The sequence below is a fragment of the Cydia splendana genome, chromosome 18, assembly GCF_910591565.1.
Source record: "Cydia splendana chromosome 18, ilCydSple1.2, whole genome shotgun sequence".
In the NCBI taxonomy this organism is placed as follows: Eukaryota; Metazoa; Arthropoda; class Insecta; order Lepidoptera; family Tortricidae; genus Cydia; species Cydia splendana.
In genome coordinates, this window is record NC_085977.1 from 4125981 (window position 1) to 4145363 (window position 19383).

The 19383-nt window shown below is 40.4% G+C and overlaps 2 protein-coding genes across 2 annotated transcripts; one reads left to right on the top strand and one right to left on the bottom strand.

Annotated features, from left to right (window-relative positions):
• Positions 1 to 1710: 1710 nt before the first annotated feature.
• LOC134799308 (uncharacterized) lies at positions 1711 to 14709 on the bottom strand. Its single transcript, XM_063771690.1, has 5 exons — positions 14499 to 14709; positions 6314 to 6429; positions 3564 to 3717; positions 2892 to 2991; positions 1711 to 1850 (listed from the first exon to the last, which is right to left on the bottom strand). The coding sequence occupies exons 1-5, from the start codon at positions 14697 to 14699 to the stop codon at positions 1765 to 1767; spliced, it is 657 nt and encodes a 218-aa protein (XP_063627760.1). The 5' UTR covers positions 14700 to 14709; the 3' UTR covers positions 1711 to 1764.
• LOC134799307 (uncharacterized) lies at positions 9434 to 19383 on the top strand. The gene is made up of 4 exons (XM_063771689.1): positions 9434 to 9672; positions 12202 to 12378; positions 16569 to 16696; positions 17426 to 19383. Exons 1-4 carry the CDS (start codon positions 9579 to 9581, stop codon positions 18212 to 18214), a joined length of 1188 nt encoding a protein of 395 aa, XP_063627759.1. The 5' UTR covers positions 9434 to 9578; the 3' UTR covers positions 18215 to 19383.

The following is a 19383-nucleotide window of genomic DNA, read 5'->3' on the forward strand; positions in this document are numbered from 1 at the left end:
TGTATGTTCATCTGTTCCCTCATAACTTCTAAAGTACTCATTGAAATTTGACAAACGACATGTCATTCGAATCGTCTTGATCGTCCGCTGGTTATAGGCTATATGACGTCACAAAAAAATGAACACGGCGCCCTCTAGAGGTCATAAAGTCACGAACCAAAAAAATAAAAATAAGTAATGATGACGTGTTGTATATCATTTGAAAGAGCTCAATTAGCACATTTCAAATATATACATATTGTTAGCTTTTGCACCCGGCTTTGCTTGCATGCACCCGATAAAACATTAATTTATCTGGTAGGTAATTCGAACTACGAATCTACAATCGCTCTGGATTCTGTCTATCCGCGTGTTACGCGACTACGGCGATACAAGAAGGATTTTTCAAAAGAAATTTGTTTGGCCGCTATAAACATGGTGTTTTTTAATGACCTGCAATATTTTATAACGTGAATAGGTATAGAAGCCCAGATCAGCCAATTTTTTTTCGAGATCGGGTTGGTCCCATGGTAAAAGTTGCTTAAAAATCTTAGTATATTCACCTCGTTAAAATTCGCAGTGGTCAGGCGAAGCATACTTAAACGTACCTATGTGACGCACCGGACTCGGTCCTAACGGCGACACTAAAAGGGTCAGGGTAGCCCGATGTACGTGGCGCGCTGTACGCGGTCCAAAGCCGGGCGCCGAACGCGCCTTCATGCCAAAGGTTGTCGGGCGTAGCCCGATATATGCGACGCTCTGCGTGCATTTTTGTACTGAGGACGCCCTCGCAAAAGTAATATAAAATGACTTCAAATATTATTGTAAGTAACGAAATCCTGACCCCAAAATTAATTAAATAAAAATAAGTTCAAAAACTAAAACCCGGCTACTGCAAATAGCGCTCTAAAAAGTATGAAACAAGATAGAATTCTTATCTGAAATTATCATATAGGAAAATTATAAGAGTTATCATTTTTTTATATATTTACAGAGATTCAGAGGATAGCCGTGGTCGTATGCCACTTTACCTTAAAGTTTATAATCGTGGCATACGTCCACGGCGATCCTTTGAATATCTCTGGGTTTTAGTTTTTGAACTTATTTTTTTAATACAATTACTTTAATTTGAATGGTTTTTTTTCCCGACTAAGTCCCAATATCCCGAAAATTTGATATTTTTTCCCGATAATAGCGCCTTTCGATCTGGCAACCCTACGGCAGACAGAAGACAGCTCGCAGATAAGAAAATTTAATGCGCCCACAGAGCAACGCTGAAATGCTGTCAAACCTGCTTATTATGTTGGTAGCGTGTTTAGTAAAACATTTAATCGAAAGTATTATATTAATTTATTAAAACTGTTATTAATAGTTACATTAAATGTAATATATGAGATCATTCAGTTACAATTTGAGATCACAATTATTAATATGCCTACATGATGTTTAGTTAAAAATAAACTTGCTTTATTCGCATACATTTGTATATAGGTATAGTCTGTCAAGCCATTTCCGTCAGTAGAACAAAGCGGCAAAATTATAAAATGTAGGTGCCAAGGGTTATCGAACCATAGAAAAATTCAATTTTGCGCCCTTTTCTACTGACAAAGTTGTTAGACCGGCTATAGAAGGAAATCTTTATCACGTGAATGATTACGTATGCTTAGGTACAGTCGACGTCAAAGATGTATGTTACACTTTAGCACCTTACTCCTTCATAATAAGGCGAAAAATGTAAATATATCTTTGACGTCGACTTTACAACAGACAGCAGCCATTTTAAATTTAAATTTCACGTCGGTTCCGGAGTGGGTATCTCTCATATGGGTTGATTAAGTGCAGCTGACCGTTCCTGTACGGGTTGCCAAGACCTGAAAAAAGACAATTGTGTCAGCATCCCTTCAATAGGGGGTGTTCTGCAATGTTCTGCCGCCAGAGTGCAGCACTAGCGCCTATAGTAAACCATAAGTCCCCTCCAGACTATGCGCGTGAATCGCGGCTTCACGCCGTGATTCGCGCACGAGTGTGTGGAGGAGGCTATAGAGTAATTTATACATACAGCCTGGCAAAAAAGAGTAGAAATTAAAAAGTGGCAACACTGTAGTGTCGTCCCTTTCAAACATAGAAGGTATGGAAGGTAGAGGTACTTCTACACTCCATAATAGAAGGTAGGATCGCATAGAAGTGGTATACGCGTGCCTCCGTGAGGGACAAAACATACGCAAATGCGACACTGTGATTGGTCGAATTCATTTGTTGCCCACCATTCTCCATACTAATAAAAAGGTGGGGAACAAACAAAAAGTGAGACTGTGACAAGGACAAGCAATAATACCGCTTTCTCTGCTACTCCTACTGAAAGATACATAAGACTATCCCGTTCTGTCAGTTACCCCCACCACTCATGCCAGATCCAGGTATATCCTAGATTCATGCTTTCAAATCAATTTAGAGAACGGGACGACACCTCAGTGTTGCCACTTTTTGCAGTGTGCCTAAAACTGTTTTTTTTGACAAGTTTTCACAGACAATAAACAAGACCGAAGTGATCCCATAAGAGCACCGTGAACAAAGTTTTGTACGGTGCTCTAAAAATGACATTGATGCATCAAGGCGGTTTATTAACATAAGGGCCTACCGGAAAAGCGAAAATCGATATTTCATTATCTGCCTCTTTATCGCTCGAATATGCAAGAGTAAGCTTGTTTCGCGGTAGACCCCCACATTGTGATGTGGTAGTGGCGCCCCCTACGCAGAGTTTCGCGTAATATTCCCTATTCTTGAGTAAGACTATTCCTGGGAATGTGACATTGCATTATGATTGAGCTGCTATGGCATACATGCGTAGCCTCAGAGTTTTAAGTAATGTAGACCCGTTGAAAGATATATTGGCGCCTCCATATGATACTGACCTATGCATTTTCCAGTGACGCTGGAGCAGGTCGATCCTGGAGCGCACTTCCACCCGAATTCGTCGTTGTCCAACTTCTCGGTGCACTGCTCCTCGGGGCCCTGGGGAAAGGGAACCATTACTGCTTTGCGTTACGCGTTAGTATAGTGGAGTTAGAAGTATTACAATTTTTATAGTTCGTCCCTTATTTGACTATAAGAGGAGTCCATCAATGTTCATCACTGTTATTCTACCTTGGTAAAACTTTTCTCTAATTTCAAAATTGGTTTGTCTGATGATTAGAAGGATCTCTCTGTAATAACTCCTATGAAGTCTGACAATTCTAGAGTTACTTAGGTAGAGTCTAAAGGGACCCAGAGATTAGCAGTTCACCGGACGATAGCAGCCTGTCAGTTGTTCGGAACTGTCACCTTTTGCGTTGAACTGACAGGCTGATATCGTCCGGCGAACTGGTAATCTGTGGGCCCCTTAAAGAATGCACATGTAGTCTCGAGCTGGACTTGCGCGTATCGCATCGAACACTAAAGGAGCCTATTACATCTGGTGCATCTGCCTTTTCCCCTCCTGCTGTGTGCCGGGAGAATAATATATACCTTTCTCTGACCAATCGGTGGGAAGGGTCCGACGAAAGGTATATTTAATAAGCAATCCAGACTAGCAAAATGTAATGTACCCGATAACAGTCCCGCCTTGAGCCACAGACTTTGTTGATGTAGGTCCCGTGGAGGCAGAGCTTCGCGGGCCTGCCGTTATGCATCTCGCACACTTCGTCGCTCGTCAGCGAGGAGTAGCTGGGAGTCTCGCACACCGGGCAGTCGACCCACTCGCTGAAAAATATAAACTTTTTTTTATAAAAAATTAATTAAACTTCTTTTGACTAAGGCTAAGCGCGCACCACGACTTTTTGTCGCGCGATAATTTAGTCGCAGAAATGTAACGTATGAGTTTATATGGCAGTGCGCGTATATGCGACAAAAAAATCGCAGCGATTTTAAAATTGTGATTTGTCACATTTTTCCGCGACTGCTCGCGACGCGATTGTCGCAAAGTGAATTGCAGCATACGGAGTTGTATGGCCCCGCGCGCACTGCGATAATAAAATCGCACCCGGACCTCAGTCGGCATTTCGCTCTCCAAGCGTCAACATGTCGGAACCTGCTGCTGAAGACGCTAGATGTTGACCATTTAATTATGGAAATAGAAGATCACCTTTGTGGTATAAATACTCAAAGTCATACATCGATCGCATATTAAAGACAACTTTTCATGACAAACGACTGGTACGAAATCCATGTTGAGAATGAACAAATCGTCGACTTTTTCATCGCAGTGCGCGCAGTGAATTTTCTGCGATATATTACAGCGCGATTCTAAAATCGTGTCGCAAAAACTAAAATCGTGGTGCGCGCTTGGCGTTACCTACAGCTTGGCAAAAAAGAGTAGAAATTAAAACGTGGCAAGTGGTAGTGTCGTCCCTTTCAAACCAATTTATATGAAAACGGGACGACACTACAGTGTTGCCACTTTTTAATTTCTATTCTTTTTTGCCAAGCTGTAGGTTAAAGTTAAAAGAAAGTTAGAAGGTTTTAAGAAACTGGCAACATCAATGTGATAATTTCATAAATCCCCGTCAATGTCAAAAAAATGTAGCCAGTGCATAGATCTAGTATTACATAGATGAGCTATACGCGTGCCTCTGTGAGGGACAAAACATACGCAAAGCGACAATATTAAAAACACGTTTTAACATTCCTGACAACATACCAAAAACAATCTAAGTAATTCGGTCGGGTTATTTGTTGCCCACCATAAACCATACTAAATTTTTGGTGGGGAACAAACAAAAAGTGAGACTGTGACAAGGACAAGCAATAATACCGCTTTCTCTGCTACTCCTACAGAAATTTCCATAAGTGCATCTCGTTCGGTCGTTTGGCCCCTCCCCCGTGTCATCTCTATGTTATTGTACCTCTATGAGCCAGTGTATATCTTTATTTCTGTTCATCCATTTCCGTCACTAAAGGTCCCAGTACACAATGGGCCATCGCCGGCCACTCACAGGGACGCATTTATGCGTTAGAGGGAGCAAGTGATATTGCTATCTCATTCTACCGCATGGCTGCGTCCCTTGGAGTGGCCGCGGCGATGGTCCATTGTGTACTGGGGCCTTTAGATAGTACGGCAATTTTGCAAATTTAGGGGCGGAAGGGAAAATATAACTGGTCAAGCAGATCTTGTTAGTAAAAAAAGGCGCGAAATTCAAATTTTCTATGGGCCGATATTCCTTCGCGCCTACATTTTTCAACTTTGCCGCCTTTTTCTACTGACAAGATCTGCTTGACCAGCTATAGGTATATTGTCAGGAATCACAGAATAAATAATAGTACTAGTAGGTACAGAAGACACTCTCTAATGGCTCCTCTTCACGTTGGGCCAACGCCAACGCCAACGAGGGACGCAGCCATGCGGTAGAATGAGATAGCAATATCACTTGCTCCCTCTAACGCATAAATGCGTCCCTCGTTGGCGTTGGCGTTGGCCCAACGTGAAGAGGAGCCTTAACAAAACGCGTATGTTACGATCAGCACACATATGGCCGCTAGGTGGCGACAGCGCCACGCGCGGCTTATGGCTTTCCCCAAAATTGGGGCGGAACGGATGTACTTTTAGCTACCTGTAGCAAAGCGACGAAATCGCGGAGTGAGCCACGCCTGCAGGAATGTTAAAACGTGTTTATAATTTCGTTGCATTGCGTATACATATATGTCATGTCATGGTCCTGTTCCTCACGGGCTCTAGCATGTATATGCCTACTCTAGAGTATACTTGCTTAACACTAATCTATTACCAAAAATAAACCTTTTTACTAAAGATTAGCTGTCATGAATCGGTTGAAGGAATAAGTAAAACTATAATGCGTGTGTGTCAAAATAACCGCCATTACTAGATCAATTTTATTTCCTTTTAATAATTTCTGCCTTTGCAATAATGGAAGATGTTAGCCGGTAATCACACTGGAGTCGCATGCGGCTAGCCAAGGTGACAATCGCTATCCCTTCGAATTCCATCGAATCGCTTTGTGTCTCTCTATCACTCTTCCATATTAGTGTGACAGTGACAGTTGCGTTTCGTTCGCTACGGAGCGTTAGCGATTGGCATGTTGTCTACGGCGCCTGTCTCTCTTCGCATCCATGTTAAGCCCCCCATTCACACTCCTACCTTGTAGTCCGCCTCGTAGTCCGCCTCGTTGGGTAGGATTGTGTATGGGGGTTGCGGACTACGAGCCGTCCTACCGTTTAGCCGTTTGTAGGACGGCTCGTAGTTCGCAACCCCCATACACAATCCTACCCAACGAGGCGGACTACGAGGCGGCCTACACGATAGTAGTGTGAATGGGGGGCTTTACAAACTGCCATATTATACCCTTTCTCCTGCAAGTCGTCGCGTTCAATGAGGTTCCGGGGCTCGAAGCGGTAGCGCGCCAGGCACGGCCCGGCCAGCAGCATCAGGTATACCAGGGGGTGCATCATCACGGAGTTCTGGAACAGTTACACCATCTTAGGGGCTGTCCATAAATTACGTCATCGATTGTTGACGATTTTTAAAATCATCCAAAGATCATGCTTCGAATGACCCCGTTTCCTCCTACGTCATGCTACCATCATCCGATGTCCAGACCCCCCCCTAATTTGAAATGACGTAATTTATGAATAGCCCCTTATACATCTACCTACAATACATTTTACATATTTTTTTTTAATGTATGAATGCAGTTTTTCTTGTTACTAAAATCGATGACATGGTTCCCAAGAAGATATCGTCGTATGTCTTATAGTTTCAGATTTTCCCATACTGACCGATCCAAATGGGCCAACCTGTATATACCTATATAGTTACTATTACCTTTTTTTTGTATGATATAGGAGGCAAACGAGCCGATGGATCCTGATGGTAAGCGATTACCGCCGCCCATGGACACCCGCAACCGCAACCTACCAGAAGGGTTGTAAGTGCGTTGCCGGCCTTTAAGATGGAAGTACGCTCGTTACTACCTACAAAACTATAATTTTACTATTACGCTACCTTCTGTCCCTAATTATAATTATTCCTCTTACTGGAACATGGTGACTATTTGTGACATAAACGGTAGAGAAAGCGGCCTTGTACCTAAGCCCATATTGGACCTTAGGTACCTAACGTGATTTTCCTTATTTCTTGACGAAATCTTTAAAACCTCCATGTTTATTTCCTGGCTAAATATATATAACAGTCACACAGAATATGTCCCGAAATATATCTGAATAATAATTAATACGAATTCTATTTCGAAATGTTTCGTCAGCTTCGTCGCGACGTTTATGAATGAAACGCGGTGTAGGCGCCCGAGTCAAGTCACGGGAACATCCACTCGTGATTGTGATTAGAGTTTTACTATAAATACTGCTAGACTTATATGTACTCATTCACCGGCTTGCGATAATCTTACACCCCGACATTAAGGCAAATACAGTCGGTGCGGTCATTGAAACATTTAATCAATAATAGATAATTTATATAAGAAAAAATGTGTTTTTTTTAATTTGTAGATGACTGATGATGACTCCTGGATTTGCTGAATTACGTATAAAATTATAATTTCTGGGAGACTGAGCTCTGCTCGGAAAACATATAAAAACTCACAAATGCTCGTTTTCCCAGAGATAAGACCTAGCTAGATCGATTTTTCGCCCCCGAAAACTCCCATATAGCAAATTTAATCGATTAGAGCCGTTTTCCGATATCCCCGAAATACATACAAGAATCGGCCCATTTGGATCGGTCAGAATCTTAGTGTAGAATCTTAGTGTAGGTTAAGTTTTATTTGAATTATTTTTAGGGTTTTTTATTTTTATGTATAATTTAAGGATTAAATGTTTTAGGTCATTTTATATTTTAAATAAATGACTAAATTACTGTCACTGAAAATTAAACCTTGACAACTTTATACAAGAATTGCTCGTTTAAATTAAGGTATAAGATTTATTAACAAATTTTCTATATTGCAATAGCTGATAGTTGTCACTTAGCAAACTTATTGAATCCCCTACCTAGTACCTATAACTGTAAAATGAGTAATGTGCCCCACGGCTCGAATCCGTCAGGAACGTGCACGAACGTGGTCATTCGAACGTGCAACGGAAACGTTCCTCAAAGTTAATTAAACATATTTGCTATTTTTACTAATTTTTCATTATTTGAATAGATCTAGGCATATAATGGGAAACTACGTGGTAGTAGGCGTGTGTGTTATATGTAGAGCGAATATGTACGAGTATAAAAGAGCGTCCAGCTCGTGGGTCGTGGGTATCCGCACGTAGAGACTTCTATTTGCGACGTCGGTGGGTGTAGTGTTTATGTTTACCGTCTTTACCCGGCTTCTGTTTACCTATTTACCAGTATATTCTAGGTAAAGGTCAAAGTGTTAACTAACATAGGTTGCAAAAATACATGTGATGACGACCAGTCTGGCCTAGTGGGTAGTGACCCTGCCTGTGAAGCTGATGGTCCTGGGTTCCAATCCCGGTAAGGGCCTTTATTTCTGTGATAAACAGAGATATTTGTTCCTGAGTCATGGGTGTTTTCTATGTATTTTAAGTATTTATAAATATGTATCGTTGTCTGAGTACCCACAACACAAGCCTTCTTGAGCTTATCGTGGGACTTAGTCAATCTGTGTAATGATGTCCTATACTCGTAATATTTACATGCAGTAAAACAATAACTGTTACATGAATAAGTACTACGTTACGTAGCTATAATGCTAGGAAGAGCCAATGAACTCCGTTAAAGGGAATTCTCTTCTACCAAATATATTTCAAGTAAATCAGAGTTAATATTCGACTCTTCACTCTACCATTATTATTCCAGCCTTAACGGGCCTTAGCCTTAAAGGGACATTCATGTATTTGATTTCCTTAAAAAATTTTTAAAATAAATGATTATTTTAGCTTTTGAAATCTGGGTCAAAGACAATATGTACTTCATCGGCTCTATCAATACGAATCGCGTGATCGAAAGCATTTCTGAAGCTTTCATCATAATTAATGATTGGAGCTGTACCTAAACGGTAAAAATCAATCAATCTAATTATTATTCTTTTTATTTTTACCAAAAGTTATTGACCGAGGTTCAAACTGGGCGGCGCCGGCCCCAATATTTTATTAACGTTTGGGGACGACTCATCTTCACCAGTCCGTTTTTACTTGACTTGTTCACATATATATGTTTGCACAAAAATTATAATTATACTTAGTTTGATTTAAGAAGTCACTGACATGGAGCGGAATTTAAAAATAAAACGTCATTGCAACGCAAATTGGGTGTTTGTTGAGAGAGTTTGCAAAACACATCCAATGCTTCCCCAATATTGATAAGAAAGTACCGTAGCAGAGACAGATTAGCAATGTATTTGTAGACATGTTATAACGACATGAGATATATGAAAACATGGTAAAGAGACTAGCGCACGCGACGCCTCCCCGCCCGCCCAAGCGATCCCCCGCCCAGCCCGAATGCGCATTCAAGTGACACTCTTCGTCTGAAGCGGATCTTTTACAACTTTTAAAAACAAAACTTTTTAAACAAAAACTTTTGAAGTCGGTGTTTCAGTGTATTCATTTGTTTTAACGTCCGAATTTCGATTTTAGAAATGGGTATGATATCGCGAGTGCGTGGACGCATACGGAGTGATTCTTTCTCGAAGATTCACACGCTGAAGTCCGAAGACAAAATAGCTAATATCGGTACGTAGACATTATTAATGCGATTATTAAATTTCATTGTAGTTCGATTACCATTGTACTAATTACTAATTAATATGTCTTGGAATTTTGGCTTAGAAATTTAAGCTACTTACAGTACTTACTAAGTACATTTTTTTATTAAGTATAAGTACCTATTTATAATAAGTTATGACAGAAAATCAGCTGTTGTTATTTATAAATGCATGTGCGCGTTATTTGTTGTTATTTTTCTTTACAATGAGTCATCGTAATCTAAATTTGCTATAATCGCATGTGTCTGTGATATAAAATTGGAGAAGATAAACAAAATACGCACTAATATCAGATGTTATGTTTTGAAACATATAAATAGTACCTAATGATGTTTACCTACTGAGTCGTGACCGACGTACAAAGAAACTCTACCCTCCTAAGACCCAGAGTCATTTTGGAACATTGGAACTTTCTTTTATTCCATTATAGTTCAAAATTCGATTTTAATTTGTTCTTTTTAAAGGAACTCAGGACTTAGGAGGAAAATGGGTCAATAACAAACAACAATTTGTTGTCAAGGTTGGGAAATTAAGGCCAGACACATATTTCTCGAAAGCTAGGTTAGCGTCTCAAGGAAACGTTTCAAGTCTAGATTTTATAAAGTGTACATTAAATTTAAGAATATTGGCAGACTTTAAGGATGACTCACACTAGACCAGGCCGGGGCCGGGCCGGAGCTTCCGGCGCTTCGTTTTCTATGGAAAGCATCACTGATCAACCGTCATAGAAAATGACATGTCGGACGCCCCAGCACGAGCTCGGTCCGGTCTAGCGTGAGTCATCCTTTATGCTACATTTAAGTACATCATTGGTGGAAAACAAGCGTACGGGGCATATGATGGTAAGCAGGGTTTTGCATGTGTTGAGTATGCGATGATTTCGTATTGATTTAGACAAGAGGTATGGCATGTTTTTTTGCAAGAAATGTTGTTGATGCATTATGTAGGTACTTTAACGTTACAATGCGTCGGTAAATAAAGAGCCGATAGATAATTTGGGAACACATTTCGTTTGCTATTAATTTTACGATTCTATAGTCTGATCTTTAGGTATTTAAAAAAAGTAAACAAGCAATTTGTACATTTTCGGGTTGTTATAACATTTATTGGTTAACCAACCAAATACAAGACCGCCTGGATCAGTCACTGAACGACCTGACTTTAACCTACATTATTTGATCGTGTAATGTTTTCATCACCCTCAACTAGCTTAAGGAGCCATTTGAGGGTAGATTTTGTTTACGTTTATTTAAATACCTAAAGATACAGAGTATAGAGTCGAAGGCGGTTTTATTTAAATTCTACATAATTTTAGGCGGAGCGTTGACCCGCGTGGAGAGTTCATTTAAAATTGGCACGACATGCTTCGCTGTTGACGTGCTTATTAGGTTTGGTTTTGTAGATTCCGCTGTCGTCTAACCCGTAGATACGAACGGTAGATTATATGCATAAAGGATGACACGCTAGACCGGGCCTTGTCCGGGCCGAGGCGTCCGACATGTCAATTTCTATGACGGCTGATCGGTGAACTCGTTGGTGCTTACCATAGAATGCAAACCGCCGGAAGCTCCGGCCCGGCCCCGGCCCGGTCTAGCGTGAGTCATCCTTAAAATGCTGAGGTATGTAGGTATGAGCCTGTATTTTTTTCTGCCGCGTCCTCCTCGTATATTGGCGAGTAATACACGCAACTATCCTTGGCAATTAGGTCTTGTAGTTTATTTAATGTGTAGTTTTACGACCTGCGCATAGTTTTTTTGGAGGGCATGTTTCCTTTTTTATATCTTATCAGCTAGAGGTGTAGCTAGGCTAAGATATCAGATATTTTTGGTACATCTACTGGCTTTAACGCTGTGACATCGGTATTTAAACCAGCTTAGTTCGTCTTCGCATTCTCGGATGATGCGATCAGATGTTTTATAAGCAGACATCATAAATTTTATAGCATTTTTGGTGCAGCGGAGTGGTGTTAACGGAATTGGTATAGATAATTCCAACTGAAATGGTAAATTAAGGTTAATATTAACGTAATTAACGCTAAGGGGCTATTCATAAATTACGTCATTTCAAATTAGGGGGGGGGGGGTCTGGACATCGGATGACGGTAGCATGAAGTAGGAGGAAATGGGGTCATTTAAGCATGATTTTTGGATGATTATAGGGGGGGGGGGGGGTCAAAAATCGTCAAAAATCGATGACGTAATTTATGGACAGCCCCTAATCAATCATTAGGGTTGAAATTGTTTATACCAACGCTGCACCGAAAATGCTATAATAAAATTTACGATGTTTGTTTATAAGTATGTTTAGGTCGTTTATAGTTTATTTTGATTTCAACACCGCGAAAGCTTCAATAACATGTTGTTGATGTTGGTTTACGCACATATGCGCGGATTGAGTTGGATTTTTATATTGGAATGAAATGATTATCGATATGGTCTTACCAATACTCAAAGTATCTAATTTTTCAGGGTATATTGAACCATTTCCTAAATTCCAGTATGGCTGCTGTCGCTGGTGCTGGTGCTGCCGTACTGGGCGCCGCGGGGGCTGCTGGTGGCGCTGGGCGGCGCCTGGCTGATGGCCGCCTACACGTGCCTCGTCGTACCCGTGCTCATCTCTGCCAACTATCACTACCCGGCGCGTTGGTGGCCCGACGCGGTGAAGCTTGCGCAAAGTGAGTCATTCTAACATGGCTGCTATCTACAATATATCTCTGGACATCTATGGATGCTGCTGTTGGTGGTTCTGGGGAACTAGGGGTGCGCCAATGGGCCACAAGTGCTACGGCGTAGCCCGTAGCATTGTTATATGGGTAGTAGCGGACATAGCTCGTAGACGTATGACACAGCATGTGTATCATACGCATTGAAAGCGAGAATGCAGTTACTAAGCATCGCCCTTTTAGAAGAATCGCATGATGCTTACAAGCGACAACGTGTGATGGATGGCTTTATAACAAATGTTTAATAGTAGCCATTAGTGAAATCATCTAGTCATGTCTATCTTTTAGCGCGACCTAAGTTAGACCGAGATCATTATCAACAATTTATCAACGTTTAAGAAGACGTGGGTGTAATTAGAACATCACGGATATTTTAATCTTCATCCGACTTGGAGTTCTCAATGAAAACAATGCGACGCAAGGCAAAGGCCGGATGCGATTCGGATAAATCTCCTGTAGGCCGGCTGTTTACTTCATATGTATTATTTTCCTTGGCAAAACAAATTCCTCGCAAAAATACTGGCGACAACAGCAAGACTGCCAATTTACTGACCTATGAGGTGTGGGCGCAGATCGCATAGATTTGTACTGTGTCTAGCACGCATGAACATGACATGTTAAACAAAACAACATTTTACCCAACGGTATTAAATGCGTATTTATCTGAAAATAGTAGTGATACAGACATAGTGTACCGAAAAAAAAATCTTAATAGCGCGATTGAACATTGCTCTCAGTGATGGGGAAAGCGCCATCTAACGGAGTATGATGAGTGTGTACGTCATAAGGTGGTGGTACTGGTGCTCGACGCGGTCCCAGTACATGTCATCTTGAAACTTAAGTCATCGTCAATAGAGGTGACAGCAGAGTGTCATCTATTGGGCATTAGCATGTCGAGCACTAGTACCACCACCTTATTTACAATTAACATCGTTCAATTTTCTTAGATGTAACCGAGATAAATTATTTCACTTTTTAAAGGCCATGAAACCCTATCACGATTGCTTTCCCAATTCCCTCTTCCCCAGTCACTCTTGCATCATTTCGCATTAGACCATACAATTAACGCGTAAGTACACACATTTGGCATTTCTAACATATTATACAGTGTTGTGTGCGAAAGTCAGGTCATTCGTCGACATGAGCTGAATGAGCGGCGGAAATGGCAAGCCGCCAACACTCGTGCGTCAGTAGTTCCTGTTCTTCAGAAAAACATTGTTGGAACAACCTATAACTTCGTACATCCTTAATGCCTTTCTCTTCCAAGATCCCGCTATCATGGTTGAAAACACGCCCTCCAAAATAAAAACGGTATTATCGCCTTGGGAAATGTTCTGTCAATAACTTGTGGCGTTCAGCACGAGTACGAAGTCACGTTTACCGTCACATCCGTCACTTTCTGACATATGCAGGAAATAACGAGAGTGAAAATGAAAACGGACGGATGTTGCCAACTGCGCGTCACCGGTTTCCGGTCTACTGCGAATTAGCCGCACTGAATATGAGACAAATGTATGACGAAGAGGAAAGTAAGACTATTAATTTGGCTTGTTGATATTTAAAATTCACAGCATCCGATTTGAACTTCTATCAGGTATCGTAGCATCGTTTGCAAAATTATTCCTCGAAATCCTAGAAATAATATGTACTTTATTTACGAGGCTCTTTGTTTGTGAATTCTCGTAACTGTCTCGAACTATTAACGCTCGAACGAAATATGCGAGGCAGTTATTCAGTCTAGGTAGGTAATAGGTACCTACACTGAATAACTGCCTCGCATTTATTACTTACGTAGGGTAGCAGTTAAATTCAAGCTTTGTTCAGGAGCTTTATTTAGGTTTTCCACAGTATTTAAATAGAATTGGTTCAAGACCTGCTAAATACCTACTGAAATGAAATACCTAGCTGCTTTGCAGTTGTAGAGGTAAGTGCCTAGGTTAGTAGTTAAATAAAGGTAAAGTCCAGCTTTTATTGAGGAACAGGTCAAGTTTTAGGTTCCATAATAATAGTATTTAAATCGAGTACTTAGGTTTAAAACGCGTTTTTTTACAAAATTTATAGAAAATACTTACCAGACAGATTCCTAGGACGAGTTCTATGGCGTTGTGGAGGGTGACTCTGAACTGACTACCCTTGGTCAACGGGGGTCCTTTTATACCATCTAAAATTGTTGAGAAAAATAATGTTGACATCTTCACGGTGACCTGGACGGCTTTATGTTGTAGTGCAACAGCTGAAAATATCAAAATAAATAAATAAATATTAGGTGACATCTTACACAAATCAACCTAGTCACAAACTAAGCAAAGCACAATATTATTGATAGGTATTCCTTACGAATATTACGAATCGATTTGTTAAGAACATAAATATCATTGACAGGTAGACGTATTCTTCTTAAATCTGTTAAGAAGAACACTTCAATATGTAGAATCGTCATTGTGTTCGTCTAGCCGCGAGCAAGCTAAATTGTGTTCTTTTTATTACCCCATCTCACCTCATACCGAAAGCGAACTAAAAATATATTATAATTGCGTTTTTGTGAAAGTGACGAATGTGTCCTGGATCTATTCGCATATATGCTGCTTATTGTTGGCCCTTTATCCGTCTCCCTGCACGGATAGTTAAATTGATAGTAGGACTGAACTAAACGACTGTTTTTGTCTGTTGATATCGTTTATTCAAGCCCACACACATTAAATTAATGAGATGATGGTAGATATAATGTTTGTTCTCGAGTGCGAATTTGTATATTAAGTAAATAAATGGTCCTGGTTCCGTTCAGAATAAATAGTTCATTTCTCTGGAGCATTCTTATAAAAAAGGGGAAAAGTTATGCAAATGTAGCAAAACGGACGGGCAATGCGGGATGACGGGTTCAGTCAGCCAGCCGCGACCTTGTTGCTGGAGACGCCCACGCAGTGTCTGTACCTAATCATGCTCGGAATGTTGTGCCGTGCGATATCAATACTGCCAATAATGTGTACCATATAATGATCAGCAGTCAGTGGCGGATTTGCAGTCTTTGCCGCCCTAGGTCCCAGGTCCTGTAGCCGCCCCTTTCTCAGCACCCATAATATTGTCAACATTTTGAGTTATTTCTTATTATGATCATTGAATTTTTTATCACAATTTGTCGCCCCTAATATTTTGCCGCTTTAGGCCCGGGCCTACTTGGCCTTTAGGGCAAATCCGCCACTGTCAATAACAGTCCTATAACATTCTTATATCCCCCAGATTCCCCAGAAACACATCCGACGTTTGACATATTATTAATCCCGGGCAAAGATCAGATCTCTAACAGCCTCTTTATTTTTTGAAGCTGTATTCTTTCTAGTCGTACGTTCTCTCTTGTCTAAGAAATTTTGGCCATATGCAATTGCTTTCCATGTAGTCCGGTTCTTTGACTAATAAACCGCCTGGTAGAGGATATCTGTCCTACAGAACACTGGAATTGGTCATCTACCAACTACCATGATCTTCCTTCTGAAATCTTAAGTTAATTTGTTTATCAAAAACAAGTAATCTCGTAATATGACCAAGGAAATTAATACTTTCTCCGTAAAAGATACTTACATTAAGTATTGTAGCTTTTATTATTGAACGAAATGTTTCTCTTTGATTATCAAAGCCTTAAAAAGATCGTAAACTATTTTATACCTTGTCTGAATCATAAATATCCACTAACATAAAATACTGGGTCACAATACACACAACATGTATCTCTTCGCATTTAATTCGCGTAATTGCGAAAGTGGGTTAGTCATAAAGGAAAATCTAATCCCCTTATTCATAAACGCGCTTCAAACCTCGATTAGCTAATAATCGTTTGTCTTTTTTTGTCATTTTAATTTATGTATAAATTTGTAAGAAAGGGATAAAACATAATTTTACTAAATCAGGCCCGTAAAGTTTTATGAATGAGGGGGTAAGTATTTAAAAATGAAAGCAGATAAATGTAAGTTCTTCTATTGATCTGAAAATCTGAAATAATGGACCACGTAGCAAATAGCCACTTATCCATAAGTTTTTGGAAAATGAAGTGGGTTATAAATGTTATAATATAAGATTTAAATGAAAATTTGAATTTAAAAGCAAGCGAAAATGAGCCTTCCTGCAAAGTAATGTTGCATTATTTCCAGAGATGTGTCGCAGGCTGGAGAGGCCAGTGTCGTGCGCGCTGGGAGTGGTGCGCGCTGCGTACGCGCCGGTCGACCGCGCGGAGAAGCTCTTCTTGCAGATGAGCAACCTGTCGACAATGATTGGACAAGTGAGTATAACCCACACAAGACCGTGCGATATTAAATAAGCGCTATTACGCGCACGGGTGGTGACCGCGAGTCGTATAGGACGACTCTGTCTATAGGGGTTGGTCTGTGTGGTAGAACCTCTAATATAACGAGTTTTTACACTTGTTGAGGTACTTCTAAAACTGATTTTGTTACTCCCGACCAATCGTTAATGAGCATATATATTTTGACTATTGATCGAAACACTCTATGGTTTATTTAAATCGTTTGTGTATATAGCTTTGTCATGGTAGTAGAATGTAATTATCATTAGTAAACTGAAAATCGTAATTAGATTCCAAAAAAAGTAAGACAATGTTGCCACTGCAATAATTTGTTTGTAAAATAGTAAATTCCTTTTTATAAATAAACACGCTAAGATAATTTATTTATTGAGAATTTTACTCCTACGATTTAAAAAAGTACTTTTATTTACTTATTTTTACATAAATACAAGACGCGCTACTAAAAAGTGGCAACATTGTCTTACTTTTTTTGGAATCTAATTAGGATTTTTTACGAAGAAGTAATGATTTTATCATAGTTCTTTAAATAAAAGGAGGACCTTTTCACGTGGATAAGGGTTAAATAAGAAAATTAACCTTTATAGCCCTTAACTCTTGTGTATGTCTACAGGAAAGACATAACACAGTGATCTGTTTGACCCTAATAATTAACTTATAACTGAAATTGAAATAATGTTGCTCCAGTTGCTGATGTTCACCGCGTGCGACCGGCTGTTCGTCTCGCAGGGCCGCCTGACCTGCCTCTACTCGCTCATGTTCTACAACGTGGTCACCTACTCCGTGAGCTACGTCCGCGAGCTCTGCACCAAGGAGGACTGGTCACCCTACGTCAACGTCACTCGCCACTCGCGCGTCAAGCATCTCGCCATGTCCGCCACCAAGATTGTCCTCGAATGGACTAAAGCGGTCACTTTCATAGTCACTGTGACTTTTGTCCTGTTAGCTTTTGGACTGGAACAGGGCTTGGAGCATTACAAACCGACAGCGTTGTATACGCTCTTCACCGGTACTTATTATTTGTTAACGGAGCGGACGTTCCTAGAGCTCTGGCCTTTAGCTTTGACAGCTATGAAGTTTGAGCGCTTAGAAGGTATGGAGGCGCTGTATTTTGGTGTGTGGGCGCGAGGTGTGACGACGGCGCTGGCGCTACCGCTGGTGCCGGCGCTGGCGTGGTGTGAGCGCTGGCGGCTAGCGCTGCTGCTGCTGTACGTGAACGTGATCGTTCACGGCAGGCACAGGCTCGGTGAAGCGTTAGGGAAGCTGAATGAAGCGTGCGGCTCGCTCGCTAGATTCCGACGAGCGACGGCCGCGGAACTGTCCACGCTAGAGGATGTGTGCGCCGTGTGTCTAGGCGTGATGCGCTCGGCGCGCGTGACACCCTGCGCGCACTTCTTCCACGCCGACTGCCTCAGGAGATGCCTCGCGGCCTCCGACCGGTGTCCCATATGCGTCAGGCCGTACATATTCTGCTGATCGCTGGACACCACATTCGCCGGACAAGACTGTTGAGATTACGAAAGCCTCGAGCGTCGAGATTGAGAACGAGATCCACAGGAACAGTGGATCCATATTTATTTGCTTGGAGACTTTCGTGCATGATTTCAGTTCATGCGCAATTTTCAACCACCATTAATTTGTATGATTTAGGTTTATATAATATTCGTATTTACTCTATAGGGTCTAATTTAGGTCGCTGTACTTATTCTAAAAAAACTATTTTAAACACTTAACAATTATTGATAATTACTTAGTAGGTAAGTCATTTCGTAAAAAATATAATTCATTACGATAATAATACGTAGAAAATGAATAGGTAGCTACTAGCTACTACAAAAATTACAGCATTGAACTTTTATATTTTTATTAAATAATAATGACCAAATAAAACGCTTCACTGTTGACAAACAGCTAGTGTCTTTCGTTTATCATGTAAAAGGCTCGTAGCAGTCGTAGCAGAAGTGCATAGCAGTGCAGCAGTTGCAGTGCAGCATGAATTGACACCTTGTAACTATAATTTTGTTATAAACACAGCTTATATGATTGCATATTGCATATGGTCCTTCGAACCGGATTTCAGTAATTATATTTTTATTAAAAATATACCAAGTACATACAATACATAATGTCATGTAACCCAAATTTATCAGTAAAAAAATATTCGCCCCTATAGTTTTACTGCTGTATCTCGATATTGTCTTAAAAACGGGTGTATAGTATATTTATCATCCCTAGTTACCGCGCTTTATCTACTTATTAAATAATTTATGTTCATTACATTATTGTCCGTTTTATAGGTAAACAGTTTTGTTTATCTTGTGTCTACCCTAATGAAAAAATATGACAAGGATCATATCATAATATGATGGGTCGTTTTTCGTAAATCCACTACGTAAATAAGATATCGTACCAGTGACACTATGCGACAGTGACGGTTATTTTATGAGCACATTATGAGCAGCGGGAAGTTGTAAAAACGCGTCTATAGAACTACCGTATACACCAATTTATTTTATATTTATTTATTATTGTAATTTCTACATGCCTGCGGTAACTACATTACCTACCCACAATCTTATGGGTCCAATCCAACGTAAGAGATTTGTACTTACACTAATAATTTTGTAATAAAGAAAATTTAAAAC

What these genes read in the sequence shown, in the direction of transcription:
- LOC134799307 (XM_063771689.1), top strand. Translation starts at nt 9,579, where the DNA reads ATGGGTATGATATCGCGAGTGCGTGGACGCATACGGAGTGATTCTTTC. An exon ending in AGACAAAATAGCTAATATCG is followed by an intron (nt 9,673 to 12,201) that starts GTACGTAGACAT and finishes CCTAAATTCCAG; the next exon opens with TATGGCTGCTGTCGCTGGTG. An exon ending in TGTCGACAATGATTGGACAA is followed by an intron (nt 16,697 to 17,425) that starts GTGAGTATAACC and finishes ATGTTGCTCCAG; the next exon opens with TTGCTGATGTTCACCGCGTG.
- LOC134799308 (XM_063771690.1), bottom strand. Translation starts at nt 14,699, where the DNA reads ATGTCACCTAATATTTATTTATTTATTTTGATATTTTCAGCTGTTGCA. An exon ending in GACGACTTGCAGGAGAAAGG is followed by an intron (nt 3,718 to 6,313) that starts GTATAATATGGC and finishes TATATTTTTCAG; the next exon opens with CGAGTGGGTCGACTGCCCGG. An exon ending in CAAGGCGGGACTGTTATCGG is followed by an intron (nt 2,992 to 3,563) that starts GTACATTACATT and finishes CCCTTTCCCCAG; the next exon opens with GGCCCCGAGGAGCAGTGCAC.